Raw genomic sequence first — 13,027 nt, forward strand, 5'->3', positions numbered from 1 at the left:
AGCTGCGCAGTTGGCAAGTATCCATGTATTTCCTTTCATGTACAGAGGGGAAAAGGACACGTTCTTCTTTACATATTCTGCATTTCACTGACGCACAAGAATTCAAATTTCTTGTGCATCTGTGACCAGCAGAGGCTGCTACAACCGCAGCTCAGGCAAGTTCTCCTATCCTCCCTTCTCGCCACCTCCAAAAAGAAACCTGCGGAAGGTGGGAGAGCCACAAAGCTACACGCCGCGCATAGCTCGGATAAGCAGAGACCGCAGACACGAGCGCTGAGCCACTGAATCAGCACCTTCTAGCTGAAAGCCGTGATGCTCTTCTTCCCATAGAACATTTCTTCCCATATTACCATGAAAATGAATTGTGACTATACAACCAAGGGGTGAACAAAATTCAAATAAGTTTGACCCCGTCCATACTAGGAGGCCAAAGTGTCAGACTCTCTTTGTCTGGAAGTGCAATTAAACAAGGTTTCTGCTATGCATGGGAACCCTGTTTTAACAGGCTGGCACATGTGGGGTATTTACCATGCCATGCCCATTCTGGCTCAGCTTTGAACAAAACTAGTCAGCTGTGTTTATGCGCAGGAGACTGAAAGGGGCCTACGGTTTAACAAAGGGCCAAAGCACCTTCACAGGGAACAATGACCCAGCAGCTGCCAAGCGGCCCTCCCCAGCCATAATTTGCTTCCTGTTGCTAGCTTTCAAAAACAAAAACCCAACAACAGTAGAGCCAGCACTCCCACCTCCTCCAAAAGCCCTTGCTGGTGCAGCAAGCAGAGTAAAGGGAAGGCCCGACCTCAGTATGAAGAGCCCCACAGCCACCCAGAATTAAAAAGTCCCTTCTGGGAAGGGGGTGGGCAGGAGGGGAGTCTCAGGGCCAGTTTCACAAGGAACTTTTCTTAACACACCTTCCAAATGTTCCCTTTTAGCACAGTTTTATTCTACAGCTTTAAACCCGGCCACGCTGAGTGATCTAGACACTGAGGTTGCTGTCGAGATGAAACGCACATCTGCCAAGGGCAGATCCAGCTGAGAGCCAGCGTGTCTCAGGGAAACGGGAGGTGCCGTCCAGGCGAAGGAAGAGGAGGGCTTTTCTAGTCCACTTGGTAAAAAGCAACCAAAGGAAAATAAGCTTCAAATGTCAGCCTCTCCTAAGAATCAATCCAGACTATCAGCACGACTTCAGGGAAACCCCCCACCCCCGAATGCAGCGCCAGAGGGCTTTGGGCACGTGCACTGAAGGGACCGATGGCTTCGGCTCTACTCTGAGAACAGAGCTTGCTTTCTACTCCTCTCCTACACGCTCCCACGCTTATTTGCCGCCTGGAAGTCAGCGCCACGCATACCCTGCAGCCCCCCATCTCATGAGTGTTGTGACCACATTTCTGCTCAGTCTCAAGTACAGTCATTACTGGCCAGGGCATCGTGGCTAGTTGAAGACATTCACCACTTTCCTGCTATACGTCATCGCAGACTGCTATCTCAATCTCTAAAATTACTTCAAACGCAGCTGGGAGGAGCCCTGAAGCTGAGCATATGCCTAAAAAAGGCAATTTCACCCAACTGCAGTTACCAGCCCAGCCTGGCACCGGCTCCCGCCTGCACTAAAAAGAGCTCATTATTTCACACTGACTCAGCAAAGGGAAATGCTTCAGCACAATCGGTTCCTGGGACAGTTTAACCCTCTCGGGGCCTCTCCAAAGGAAGTTACTCTGCGGTAAAGAGCAATTTGCACAACAGGCAGTCACCTCCATGTCACAGTGTGAATGTCTAGAACCGCTGCTAAACCCAATTCAACCTCTGGTAATGAAGTGATGACAGCCTCTGAGGTGGGCAAAATGAAAACTTCCTCCTCAGGTCACCAAAACCAGGTAGGTAAGTCTAACACCCTCTTCCCAAGGAGAAGAGAGAAGGAAAGGCTTGCCCGAGGCAGGCACACAGCAACACCGAACTATGCCTGCCCCGTCCCCAGCCAGAAGACAAGACACCTGCTTCCTCTTCCTAACTTCACCTGGTTATTTCGCTGGTGCCCAAAGCACAGCAGGGTCTTTACAGACAAGTAAGGACAGCAGGTTCCTTCTGGCAATATAAGCCGGACACGCATCAGGTCAAACCCACCCAGGTGGCTAATGGCTGCATGGGTGACCCAAGCGGGGAGGCAGCCTCTGTGTAGGGCTGGGGGGCGCAGAAAGCAGAACGTCCGGTCAGGCAGGGAGCAGAAAGCAGAGCAGAAGACTGGGTAAGGGAAAGGGATCAGAGGGATACTCAGAGGGGCAGGGGGACTAATCTGTAGCACTCTTGTCAAGAAGGTAGGGCCCCGCTGAGTTAAGGGACAACAAAAGCGTGATTGAGAGACGAGAGCCTATCAGAACGCAGCTTTTACTAGCACGTTTTACCTAATCGCTCCTTCCCAAAATCTGTACTGAACTACTGGTTCTCTGAACTTTCGTTTTCTTTATTATAGATGCAAAGTACACCTACATCCATAATTATATTTGACATTAAAAACCTAAAGCAAAAGAATATTAAGTTTGCAAAATTAGGCCCTCAAAAGTCAGGAGCTGCCAGAATTAATCTGGCTCCCGTGCAAGGGAGTCACATTTTAGGGTCAGGAAGGAATTTTACCCCGTGGTCAAATTGGTGTGGACTGGGGGGGGAGGCACTGCCTTCCTCTGTCACCAGGAACGCGGCCTCTTCTTTGGACATCTCGAGCACATTTTAACAACCTTTGCAGCAGCCGGACGTCGGCTGCTGTGGTCCCCCTGCTTTGTGCGTGTCAGGTTAGGGCGTTATGTCTTGGGGGTGCATTGGGGCCAACTGTGTAGTTTTGCTAATAGGTTAGATAATGGAGTTGTCCGAGATGGTTTGGATAGGGATGATCCTGCCTCAGGCAGGGGATTTGGCGAGATGAAGGTCCCTTCCAGCCCTATGTTTCTATGATTTCTAATACAGTCTTCAATTACACAATCACATGCAATTTTGTCATTTGGGACTTGGGTGGATGGAGCTATTTGGTAGCTCTCCTTACCCTTAACAGTCGATGGACAGCCACATGCACTGTTTATTAGCAGCTTCCTAACCCCACACTGCATGCAGAATTATCAGTTCCCTTAAGACACAACAGAAACGCACAAAGGGGTCTTCAAGAGGAGGTTAGATGAGTATCTAGCTGGGGTCATCTAGACCCAGCACTCTTTCCTGCCTATGCAGGGGGTAGGACTCGATGGTCTATTGAGGTCCCTCCCGACCCTAACATCTATGAATCTATGAAAGCTCCAAAGGACTGTGAAAAGGTCAAAAAATACCCCTCTAAAAAGGCAAAAAGGAGGACTCAGGGAATGACGGACAGGTCAGCCTGACTTTACTACCCAGGAAGTTACACAAGCAAATTAAAAAGTCAAATAGTAAGCATCTGGAGGAGGAAAGGCTGATCACGAGCAATTAGCATGGACCTGTAAAAAACAAATCATGCCAAACCAAACCGATCTCCTCTGACCAAGTAACTAGCTGGGTGGGGGTAAAGGGACTGCAACGGACACAGTGTACTTGGACTTCAGTAGGAGTGTTGATAAAGGCCCACATGACTCTCTCATAAGGAAACTGGAGAAAGTGGACTACATACAATTACTACAAGGTGGACGGATAATTGTCTCAATACCCTCAAGCAAGGTCATTATAAGTGGATCAGTGTGGTGGGGTCCCACAGAGGTCTGTCCTAGGCCTGGTGCTGCTTAGCATATTTATTAATGAGTTGGATGCCAGAATAGAGTTTCCTGAGCAAATCTGCAGGTGACACAAAATTGGGAAGGATTGAAAACACCCTGGCAGATAGGAAAATATTCCAGAAGGATCCTGATACACTGGAAAGTTAGGCTAGAGACAATGCGATGAAGTTCAATGCAGACAATGCCAGATGCTATGATTAGGGAAGAACAACCAAAACCACAAATACCAAATGGTGACTTGCACTGAATCATACCCTCAAAATGAGTCAGCAATATGATGCAGTTGCACACAGAGCAAATGCAATTTTGGGCGGCATCAATGGGAGAACAGGACTATTGGGTATAAGATGCATGAGGGGATATAGTATCGCTCCACTTTGCATTAGTTAGGCTTCATCTACGGTTCTGCCTGCAGTTCTGGGCCCCACATTTTAAGGGGGACATGGGGATGTTAGAGAGGGTCCAGAGATGGGTGATCAAAATCATCAAGGGGTTAGAAGGTAAGCTGCATGAGGAAATGTTATTTAAGCTTGCAAAAGGTCATTAAGCAGGGACATAACAGCAATCTGCAAACATCTGAAAGGGCCCCATAAAGGGAAGGAAGCACAACTTTTCTCCCTTGCTGCAGAGCGAGAGACATGAGGCAATAGCTTCAAACTGCACCAAAGTGGAATTAGATCTCAGGAAAAGCATCCTTGCTGCCAGAGCCCTGAGGCAGCAGAAAGCCCTGCTTGTGGGAGCGGTGGGATGCCCTCACTGGAAGTTTCCCAGAAGAGACCAGATAAGCAGTGGGCAGGGATGAATTAGGAGAGATGCTTCCACTTGCATGCAGGGGTTCCACCTTCACGCTCCTTCCAGACCTGGATTCCACACACATCCTTCACTGCACAACTCGGATTCATGTCCTAAGCACCATCAAGCCTGTGCCCTGACCAAGGCCTGGGTCCTGTGAAAAGACTATGTGATCAAGCCCTACAAGGAGAGACTGGGGCACCTGGACCTTTTCAGCCTCCGCAAGAGAAGGTTGAGAGGCGACCTTGTGGCTGCCTATAAGTTCATCACGGGGGCACAGAAGGGAATTGGTGAGGATTTATTCACCAAGGCGCCCCCGGGGGTTACAAGAAACAATGGCCACAAGCTAGCAGAGAGCAGATTTAGACTGGACATTAGGAAGAACTTCTTCACAGTTCGAGTGGCCAAGGTCTGGAACGGGCTCCCAAGGGAGGTGGTGCTCTCCCCTACCCTGGGGGTCTTCAAGAGGAGGTTAGACAAGTATCTAGCTGGGGTCATCTAGACCCAGCACTCTTTCCTGCCTATGCAGGGGGTCGGACTCGATGATCTATTGAGGTCCCTTCTGACCCTAACATCTATGAATCTATGAGTTACACATGCTCAAGGTAGCTGAACCCAAGCTGTACAGACAACCTTGATTCTGGCACAGCTTCCCTTTCAAGCCGTAAAGTCAAGCAGTCAAATGTTCTTTAAAAGTTCCTTGGAGAAAAGGCACATTTAAAAACATGTAAACAGGGAAATAAGTTGCAGTAAGGAGGCTGCATTTCCTCTGCATATGATCTTGTTCAAATAAGTCCCACAGAGGAGGCAACGAGAATGATTTACTGGGTGAGAAAACCTGCTTGAGACTGAAGGAGTTTAATCCATTCTCCTCATTAAAAATAAACTAAGAGGAAATTTAATCCAGGTCTACATAGACCTCCACAGGGAGAAAATATTTAACAGTAGAAGACTCTTCAATCTAGCAGGGAAAAACGGAACAAAATCCTCTGGCTGGACATTTCAAAAAGCAAGCTTTTCATTTGCTATTCATATTTTATATTGAGAGTAGTTACCTCCAGAACAGTTCACCAGGAGATCGGCTAAACTATCCACTAAGTAGCAGAAATTTAAATCAAGACCAGATCTCTTTTCTTGTTCAGCCATAAATTACCAGACTATGTGCAGGAACTACTGGGCAAAATGTTATTGCTCGCGTTATGCCGGAGGTCAGACTTGACATTCATAATTGTCCCACATGGTCTTTTTCTAAGAACCCATGAAAATATGGGATTTCAAAAACGGTAAATCCACCTTTCACTTTTTATACACAAGAGACCTACTCAAATCACAATTTTGCTGTTTTCGAGACTACCACGAAAAATGATGGTTTCTGTGATTTTGCACAGAATCCACGGAATACTAGACGTGAAAAGCTGGCTCCCCGGTGGAAGCCGATGGCCACTGCAGCATAGCCTCGCAGACCACTGTGGGGTAGGGAGGGCTTTTCACTGCTTACAGACTGAACCGCAGCAAGGACCAAAGCTGCAAACAATCTAATACACTCGTGTCCCCTCCCGTGGCTTCCTTGGTTTATGGAGGCAAGTGGTCCTTTACTGGACCAGCTATACAGTCGGGAGACGAGCTTGACAGGCTTTCAGAAACATGCAGCTTGTGGCTGTAAACTGCTGTTTCTCTAATGTCGATGGTTCCCACTGTAAACACAACCATGCCCCAAACTCCTATAGCACATGCACACTTCACTGCCCTCAGCAGTGCTGCTGAAACAATCACATGACGGACTGTGCTGGCCTGCACATGCTTGTACACACACGTCTCAGCACTCACCTGGGCTTTCTCCCTCTTGGCTCGTAGCAGCGTGTCCTGGTAGTGCTGTGCCACTTCTGGGGTTACGCCCTCCAGTTTTGCTGCCGGGATCTGTAAGGCCTGAAGGGTCTTCTTGGTGTCTCCCTCATCTAGCGCTTCGTTAATAAGCCCAATGGCTAAAATCCCTAGAAACACAGGTACACAAGGACAGTTTCTGATCAGTGAAGAAAGCACATGCACTAGTCCTTCCCAACCTGACATCACTTGAGTATTTCAATAGAAACAGCTTTTTGCTAGTAATGGAAGTTACATGGTTTCTTCATATGATGAGCACCCACTCAGTGGGCTGCATACTGTGCAAAAATGAAAGCCCTCAGCGAGTGCAGGAGGCTGCAGAGAGACAGAAGTCAGACAAAACTCATTGTGCAGGTGTGTACATAGGTCTTTCCCCCGAATTAGCCTGGAGGACCAGCAACCTGGATACTTCCAGTGTACGATATGTAGCCACATTTTAGTTACACATTCCTAAAACTGTGTACGCACGCACACACAAGCATAGCTGAAAAGTTAAACTTGCCACAGATGAAAGGCCTAGTAGCAATTCTGTTGGCTCTATTAGCTGCCTTTCATACCATTGCAGGTGGGATGGGATAGGCATATTTGCAGTCTCCAGTAGGAGAAGATGGAAGTGGGTTGGAGTATCTCTGCTGTTGCTTGTTTGAAAGGACCCATGGGGAAAAAGTAGGGTTGATCCTATGAACCGAAAGCTCTCTTGTGCTGGCTGCCATAGGACTTTCTGGGATTAATTACTGTTTGCACTTGAGCATATATTGTTATCCCAGTACAACAGAAGAATGGAAAGTGCAACCGATGCCAACCTGGCTAGACAACAATCTCTTCAGTGAACTGAAAGTCAAAAAAGAATCTTACTGAAAAGTGAAAACTTGGTCATATAACTATGGAAGAGTATTGCACAGGCATGCAGAAAGAAAATTAGGAAGGCCACAGCATGATCTGAGATGCAACTGGCAAGAGACCTAAAAGGCAATAAAAAGGGATTTTACACATGCGTCAAGAGGAAGAGAAAGCTCATAGAAACCACGGGTCCCCACAGAATGCAGAAGGCAGTCTGCTTACAGCCGGTGCAGAGGAGGCTGAAGTATTTTTCATTTCAGTCTTCACAAATAGGGGCACCTCCCAGAAGGCGAGCGCAGCTGGCCCCCACTAAGGAAGAAGTCAAACCCCTAAAGCAGGGGTGCTCAACCTCCAGCCCACAGGCCAAACAGGGCCTGCAGATCTGCCCGCGGATCGAGAAATTTGGTGGCAGGGGAGAGGTGACAATAAATGCAGTCACCCTTCCCCACTGCCAAATTCTCAAACCTCGCGCAGCAGGCTGGGGCCAGGTCATGTCCCCTCCCTCCACCCCACTGCTGGATGAGGCCAGGCCAGGCCCCTTCTCCTGTCTGGATGGGACTGGGCCACACTCCCTTTCCCCCTGGGGCCGGGCTGCACCCTCTTGCCCCCCAGGGCCGGGTTGGGGCTGGGCCATGCCCCCTCCCTCCACACAGCGGGGCTGGGCTGGAGCCAGGATGCCAGTTCTGCAGAAAAGGTCCGGGGAGTCATGGTGGCCCGTAAACTGAAAATGAGCTGAGAGCGTGCTCTTGCGGCAAAAACGGCCCACGTCGTACTAGGCTGCACGAGCAAGAGCATCCCTTGAAAACCAAGGGAAGTGACTACTCCACTCCATTCAGCGCTAGGGGCCTATGTCCAGTTTTGGGCCCTGCAAAAAGGATGTGGACCAACTGCAAAGAGTCCAGTGGAGAGCAACAAAAATGATTAGAGGCCTGGGAAGCATGACTTCTGAGGAAAGGCTGGAAAAACCAGGATTATTTAGTCTGGAGAAGAAGCATTTCAGGGGGGATTTGATAGCAGCTTTTAAACAGCTGAAGGATGATTAATAGAGAGGGTCAGAGACAACACGTAGGGGGTGCCCCCCCCCGTGAGCGCCAGATGTAGGCTGCGGCCACTTCCGGGAGCACCACAGCCGCTCACCGGTGGGTACGTTTTGCCCGGGGGGGACAGGACCCATGTGTCCCCCTGACCAAGGTGGCACCAGTCACCCACGGAGAGGACAGAAACGGGCATTGCTCTGCGGCCGCAAGGGACAAGACTGGAAGCAGTGGGCTCCGGCGGCAGCAGAGGACGTTTAGGTTGGAGATGAAGAGGGTGGTCAAGCACTGAAACAGGCACCTGGAGAAGTTGTGAAATCTCCATCCCTGGAAGCTTTCAAGATCAGGTTGGACAGATGCTTGGCTGGGATGGTGCTGCCTTGAGCAGGGTCTGGATTAGATGACTTTGTGAAGTCTCCTCCAGCCCTACTTTCCTCTGATCCTCATATCTTTTAGATATGCACCTACTCTTGGTTCAATGAAGGAAAATCCTTCACAATCCTTACGAAGTCAGGCTTTTTTGCTGTCAGACTCATGCCTATTTTTAACCTGAGGCCAGAAACACTCCACATCCAACCATTACATCCAGTTCTGCTTGATATTCCTTTTCATACATCCACAACCGCTGCAGCAATAGCACGTGTGCAAGTTCAGGTTCTTCCCCCCGCACCTCAGGCCCTTTTCAGAGTCACTGCTTCCCAAGTCAGAGTACCCCAACCTGGCAGCGTGGCCTGTATTTCTTCCTACATGCAAGTCTTCACATGTGGCTTTATCATTTGTATTGAAGCGAGCCGGATGGCTCCGCCTCAGTGACCTGACCTCTTCACTACTTGCCACTCTCCCTATCATTCAAAATGTTGTTAAAAATGATTTTAATTCCAGCTCATTAACAGAAATGTTAAAAAGTATATGGCCAAGAACCAAGCTTAGGGGACCAGCCAGAATACCCATTCCCAATACCATGCGAGACTTGACAGTTAGGTAATTTTTAATCAATTTAATGCATGCTGTATCAATTTTGGATTAGCCTAGTTTCCAACTCAAAATGTGAAATGGTGTTAACTCAAGAGACCCACAAAAATAAAAATATATAAAAGCTGCTCTTACCTTCATCAATAGACTTGTACAAAAAGACAGGTATTAATCAAGTTGGCTTGATCAGATCTTATTGATAGCATACTGATTGATACCACACTGACACCCGTAACAGTTGGTATCAATTAAATTAAGCTTTTTTTCCCTTCTTTCTTTTAAACTAGAGTCCTGTGTCAGCCTCTCCAGTTGCCTGGGATTGGTGCGAGATACCAGGGCAGGAGCAGAGTGAGGAGGGAGCTGGGCGCGCGCGCGTCCCCTTTCCTCACCGGCAGCGGCGGTGGCGGCGGCAGCAGCAGCAGCTTACCTCCCTAAGGTCAGTGGGTAGAGGGCAGAGGGAGCCGGCGCAGCTGAGGCGGATCCGGACGGGACGCCCCCTGGTCCCATTTAGCTCAGCCGACGGAGCCGCGCACGTGAACAGTGCGCACAAACAGGTGTGCTCTGTAAGGGCGTGCCGGCGTTCGCGCAGCAGCGGTCCACCAGGGCCCTCCAACAGACGAGGGAAGTAGACGCACAGCTCCGCGCACACGGTGCGGACACGGAGCGCAGCTGCTAGGGGTCCTGCCCCGGTGGCGCCGCCTGGCCTGGGCTCCTCTGGGGCCTCCGCCCGGACAGAGCTTGTGGCGGGGTCGGTGGCCCCCTGCCCCGTCCATGGGGGTGGCCTGGCAGGGACCCAGCGGCTGGTGGGAGGAGGGGTCGGGGGGGGTCCCTTGCCTGTCCCTCCTGTGCCCAGCTTAGGGCCCTGGAGGGGCAGGTGCGGGAGCTCCAGGCTGAGGTGAGCAGCAAGGCAGCAGCCTTTGACTTCAGGAGGGCCAACTTCAATGAGCTGAGGAGATGAGTGAGAGAGGCACCGGGGTCCTGGAGAGTTGGGGAACTGAGTGTCCAAGACGAGTGGTCGTGCCTTAAGGAGATGATCCTCCAAGCCCAAGAGGTGACAATCCCAACGAGAATCAAAGTGGGCAAGAGTGCTCAGAAGCCACCCCCCCCGGCTCACCAAAGGCATTCAGGAACGCCAAAAAGGAGGCGTACACCCAGTGGAAGGGAGGGGCTCTCACCAAAGAGGAGCGTACCTCCATCGCGCTCGGGTCTGTAGGGGGCTGTTAGGAAAGCTAAGGCAGAGACGGAAGTAGGGCAAGGATCAAGGACAACAAAAAGTCCTTTTTTAAATACATAGGGAGCAAAAAGAAGGCACCGGGCACCGTGGGGCCCTGCAGGATACACTTGGCAATCTGGTGGTTGCACCAGAGGAAAAGGCAGACCTTTTTAACAGTTTCTTTGACTCCATTTTTCTGCGCAGGGACCAGGACTCCCCCACCGAGATTCAGGACGGACTCAGGAGAGACTCCGCCAGGCCCAGGGTCGGGGAGGACCGCGTTAGGGAACTGCTGGAGGGGCTGGACGTGTTCAAACCAGCAGGTCCAGACGCTCTCCACCCCAGGGTGGAGGGAATTGGTAGGGGCCATCGCGGGGCCCCTGGCACGGCTTTACGAGCACTCGTGGTGCTCTGGTGAGGTGCCGGACGACTGAAAGAGGGCCAGTGTGGTCCCCATCTCCAAAAAAGGGAGAAGGGAGAACCCAGGAAACTACAGGCTTGTTAGCCTTACTTCAATCCTGGGGAAGCTCTTTGATAAGATTATCCAGGAGCACATCTGGGAGGGACCGGCACCGGGGACGATGCTCCGGGGCAACCAGTGTGGGTTCATTAAGGGCAGGTCCTGTCAGACCAACTTGGTGCCTTCTACGACCAGGTCACAAAATCACTGGACACAGGTGTCGCGGTGGATGTAGTCTTTCTGGACTTCAGGAAGACCTTTGACCCTGTCTCACACTATTCTCAGCAATAAACTAGGCGACTGTGGCATTGATGCCTACACAGTGAGATGGGTCACAAATTGGCTAGGGGGTCGCACCCAGAGAGTGGTGGTGGATGGCCCATATTCGACCTGGAGGGATGTGGGCAGTGGGGTCCCCCAGGGCTCGGTCCTTGGGCCCACGCTGTTTAATCTCTTTATTAGAGGCTTGGATGAGGGGGTGAAAAGCACCCTGTTCGAATACACTGACGACACCAGGATCTGGGGCGAGGTGGGCACGCTAGAAGGGAGGGACAGGATACAGCTGGACCTGGACAGGTTACAGGGGTGGGCGGATGAGAATAGGATGGGATTCAATACTGACACGTGCAGGGTGCTGCACCTGGGCAGCAGGAACCTCCAGCACACTTATAAGCTAAGAAACTCCCTTTTTGAGAGCATGGTGGCGGAAAGAGATCTTGGAGTCATTACTGATTACAAAATGAACATGGGCCGCCAATGAGGATGTGGTCGGGAAGGCCAACCATACCTTGTCGTGCATCCACAGGTGCATCACAGGCAGGTCCAAGGAGGTGATCCTCCCCCTCTATGCGGCACTGGTCAGGCCGCAGCTGGAGTACTGCGTCCAGTTCTGGGCACCGCACTTCAAGAGGGGTGTGGACAGCATGGAGAGGGTCCAGAGGAGGCCACTCGCATGGTCGGGGGCAGCAGGGCAGGTCTGACGAGGAGAGGTGACGGGACCTGAACCTGTTCAGCCTCCACAAGAGAAGGCTGAGGGGGGACCTGGTGGCCGTCTACAAACTTACAGGGGGACCAGAGGGGAATGGGTGAGACCCTGTTGCCCTGAGCACCTCCCAGAGTAACAAGGAATAACGGCCATAAGTTGTTTGAAAGTAGATTCAGACTAGACATCGGGAGGCGCGACTTCACAGTCAGGGCAGCTAGGATCTGGAACCAACGTCCAAGAGAAGTGGTGCTGGCTCCTACCTTGGGGGGCTTTAAGAGGAGGCTGGACAATTACCTGGCTGGGGTCATACGAGCCCAGTGTTTTCTCCTGCCCAGGCAGGGGGTCGGACTTGATGATCTACTTAGGCCCCTTCCAACCCGACATCTATGGAAGGCCTATAACTCAGGGGTGGGCAATTATTTTGGGCAGAGGGCCGCTTCCTGAGTTTTGGCAAGCCATTGAGGGCTCCATGACAGGCAGCCCAAGGCAGATAAATATTAATTTTCTAAATTTTTTAGGGGCCCCGCAGGCTGGATAGAATGGCCTGCTGGCCCGCATCTGGCCCAGCCCTGCTGTAACTGCTCAGATCACCTCTCTTTATCCTTTTGAAATATGGGCACAACATTTGCTTTCTACTTGTCATCTGGACTTCCCCAATGCTCTATGAACCACTGAAAATCAGAACTAACCATCTTCTGACATCTCTTGCCATGAGAAGACAAGAACCTGTACGTCGACCTGGCGGGAGGTAGCCAGTGGGGTCCCCCAGGATTTGGTACTTGAACCAGAGCTTTTCAACACCATCAGTGATCTGGATGTGGGGATGAAAAGCACACTGGCAAAGTTTGCTGATGACACTAAGCTTTGGGGAAGTGTGGCCACGCATCAGGGTAGGCGGACTATGCAGGCGGACCTAGACAGATGAGTGCGACGGGCGGACCAGAACCAGATGCTGTCCAACACTGAGAAGTGTAAAGTTCTCGCTGGGGAGGAAAAATCCACAACAAACTTACAGGCTCGGTGGTGCCGCGCTACCTAGCACCACGTCCGAAAGGAACCTGGGGATCACAATTGACCGTAAAATGAATTTGAGCCAACAGTGCAATGCTACAGATAGCAGAG

General features: G+C 50.9%; 1 protein-coding gene across 1 annotated transcript in view; it reads right to left on the reverse strand.

Moving 5' to 3' along the window:
* Nucleotides 1–13,027, reverse strand: part of IQGAP1 (IQ motif containing GTPase activating protein 1) — a 138,628-nt gene that overhangs the window by 49,741 nt on the left and 75,860 nt on the right. Inside the window, exon 15 of the mRNA XM_059714419.1 lies at nucleotides 6,348–6,511. Within this exon, the coding sequence (XP_059570402.1) occupies nucleotides 6,348–6,511 (164 nt within the window). The remainder of the gene's footprint in view (nucleotides 1–6,347; nucleotides 6,512–13,027) is intronic.

This window comes from Alligator mississippiensis, chromosome 11 (assembly GCF_030867095.1).
Source record: "Alligator mississippiensis isolate rAllMis1 chromosome 11, rAllMis1, whole genome shotgun sequence".
Taxonomy (NCBI): domain Eukaryota; kingdom Metazoa; phylum Chordata; order Crocodylia; family Alligatoridae; genus Alligator; species Alligator mississippiensis.